This window comes from Portunus trituberculatus, chromosome 3, assembly GCF_017591435.1.
Source record: "Portunus trituberculatus isolate SZX2019 chromosome 3, ASM1759143v1, whole genome shotgun sequence".
NCBI classification, from domain to species: domain Eukaryota; kingdom Metazoa; phylum Arthropoda; class Malacostraca; order Decapoda; family Portunidae; genus Portunus; species Portunus trituberculatus.
The window spans coordinates 4731870-4734369 of NC_059257.1; the positions used below are offsets into that span (position 1 = coordinate 4731870).

The window sequence follows — 2500 nt, forward strand, 5'->3', positions numbered from 1 at the left end:
CTCTCTCTCTCTCTCTCTCTCTCTCTCTCTCTCTCTCTCTCTCTCTCTCTCTCTCTCTCTCTCGTAAAATGAAGGTATATCTGATTTTTTAATTCGTCTGAATTATTTATTTAGTTAATTAATTAATTAATTAATTTATTTATTTATTTATTTATTTATTAACCTAACCTAACCTAACTTAACAGTGACGAGCCAAGCCAAGCCAAACCTAACCTAACCTAAGCTAAGTTGCCTTGCCTTGCCTTGCCATGCCTTACCTAACCTAACCTAACCTTGCCATACCTTACCTTGCCATACCTTACCATACCATACCATACCTTACCTTATCAAAATTAAAGTAAAGTGAAAACTAAACTAATCCAAACAGAAGACAAAAATAAACCAAACCAAAACGAAAATAAAACACTAACGCACCGTGCCATCTTTCTCTCCACCACCACCACCACCATGTTTTAATCCCATGACGCGTTTCCATATTCATTGTGGTGACTATTTGGTGATTTTACACAGCTTCAGAAACTCGTTTGGGGGATTAGAATAGTGAAGACTGTGGCCATTAATTTTGTGACCTCTATAGACCCTTCCTAATGTCAATAAAATGGTCTAATGGTACACAAATCTCGAGGGGAAAATGTGTCTTAGTACTGAAGGGGTTGAAATTATGAAGACTGGCCATTAATCTTTTTGCCTCCTTAGACCTTTGCTAATGTCAATAAAATGGTCTAATGGTACACAAATCACAAGGTAAAAATGTGTTGCAGTATTGAAGGTGTTGAAATAGTGAAGACTATGGGTATTAATCTTCTGCCCTCCATAGACCCTTCCTAATGTCAATAAAATGGTCTAATGGTACACAAATCTCAAGGTAAAAATGTGTCCCAGTACTGAAGGGGTTAAAATAATGAAGACTGACCATTAATCTTCTGACCTTCATAGACCCTTCCTAATATCAATAAAATGGCCTAATGGTACGCAAATCTCAAGGTAAAAGTGTCCCAGTACTGAAGGGGTTGAAATAATGAAAACTGTGGCCATTAATCTTCTGACCTTCATAGACCCTTGCTAATGTCAATAAAATGGTCTAACTTTTAACCCTTTCAGTACTGGGACTATACAATTCTCTTTCTAAATGTCTCTTTCTCCCCCACCACCACCACCACCCCCCACAAAACTCTACAATTCTCTTTCTAAATGTGTGTGTCTCTTTCTCCCCCACCACCACCACCACAGCGGGCACCGGAGCATAATGAGACAGATGGACCAAATGATGAGCTCAATGATGCGTGATCCCTTCCACGATGACGACTACTTCAACGGCGGCGGCGGTGGTGGCGGCGCTCTAGCCCTCACCGCAGGACCCGCCGCTGGGGCCCTCGCTAGACGCCCCGCCCACCCTGCCCACCCCGCCCATCCCGCCCACCCCGCCCATCCCGCCCATGCAAGAGCCCCCGCCCCGACTCCCTTCGGCGCCCTGGGTATTCCATCTATCGCCAATATGATGTCTTCTATTGTGAGTACCGGAGAGAGAGAGAGAGAGAGAGAGATTGTGGTTTATCTCTATTTTCTTATTTTTTGCTAAGTAATGCAGATATTGAGAGAGAGAGAGAGAGAGAGAGAGAGAGAGAGATTTTCTTTTTCCGTATTTTTAATTTTTTGTAAATAATGTGAGAGAGAGAGAGAGAGAGAGAGGGAGTTTTCTTTTTCCGTATTTTTATTTTTTTGTAAATAATGTATGAGAGAGGGGGAGAGAGAGAGAGAGAGAGAGGTTGTCATGGCCTTTATTATATATATTTTTTTTTCATAAAGGTATCTCTCTCTCTCTCTCTCTCTCTCTCTCTCTCTCTCTCTCTCTCTCTCTCTCTCTCTCTCTCTCTCTCTCTCTCTCTCTCTCTCAAATGTATATTCTACACTAATTTTCTAAAGTCGTTTTCTATTGAGAGGTGAGACAAACGAAAAAGTAAATAGTGAAGTTTTCTAAGGAAGGGAGCGCATCAAAGAAAACGGAGATCAGGTGTGTGTTTTGTGGGGGACTCCTCTTTTATCATCATCATTATTATTATTATTATTATTATTATTATTATTTTGCTATTTACTTATTTATCTTCCCATCATCTTCCTCCTTCCTTTACTTCTTCCCTTTCTTCTTTGGTCTTGTTCTTGTTCTTTACTTGTTCGTTTTCATCTTCATCTTGTTCTTGTTCATATTTGTCTTCTTCTTCTTCTTCTTCTTCTTCTTCTTCTTCTTCTTCTTCTTTTCTGTTTCTTTTTCTTCTTCTGCGACTACCACCACTACTGCGACTACCACCACTACTACTACTACTACTACTACTACTACTACTACTACTACTACTACTACTACTACTACTACTGCCTTCGTTCATATCCTTTAGTTCATTGAGAATATCTTCAGACCAAACATTTCCACCTACTATTCATTCTTATCATATTTACTAACATTAACGTTCGCATTCTATTTCCTAACTGTGCTTCTGAAATTAAC

General features: G+C 39.8%; 1 protein-coding gene across 5 annotated transcripts in view; it reads left to right on the forward strand.

Moving 5' to 3' along the window:
• LOC123510323 (myeloid leukemia factor-like) overlaps positions 1–2500 on the forward strand; it is a 24942-nt gene that overhangs the window by 13132 nt on the left and 9310 nt on the right. For all 5 annotated transcript variants that reach the window (XM_045265359.1, XM_045265380.1, XM_045265369.1 and 2 more), the window contains exon 2: positions 1231–1510. In XM_045265359.1, the coding sequence (XP_045121294.1) occupies positions 1231–1510 (280 nt within the window). The remainder of the gene's footprint in view (positions 1–1230; positions 1511–2500) is intronic.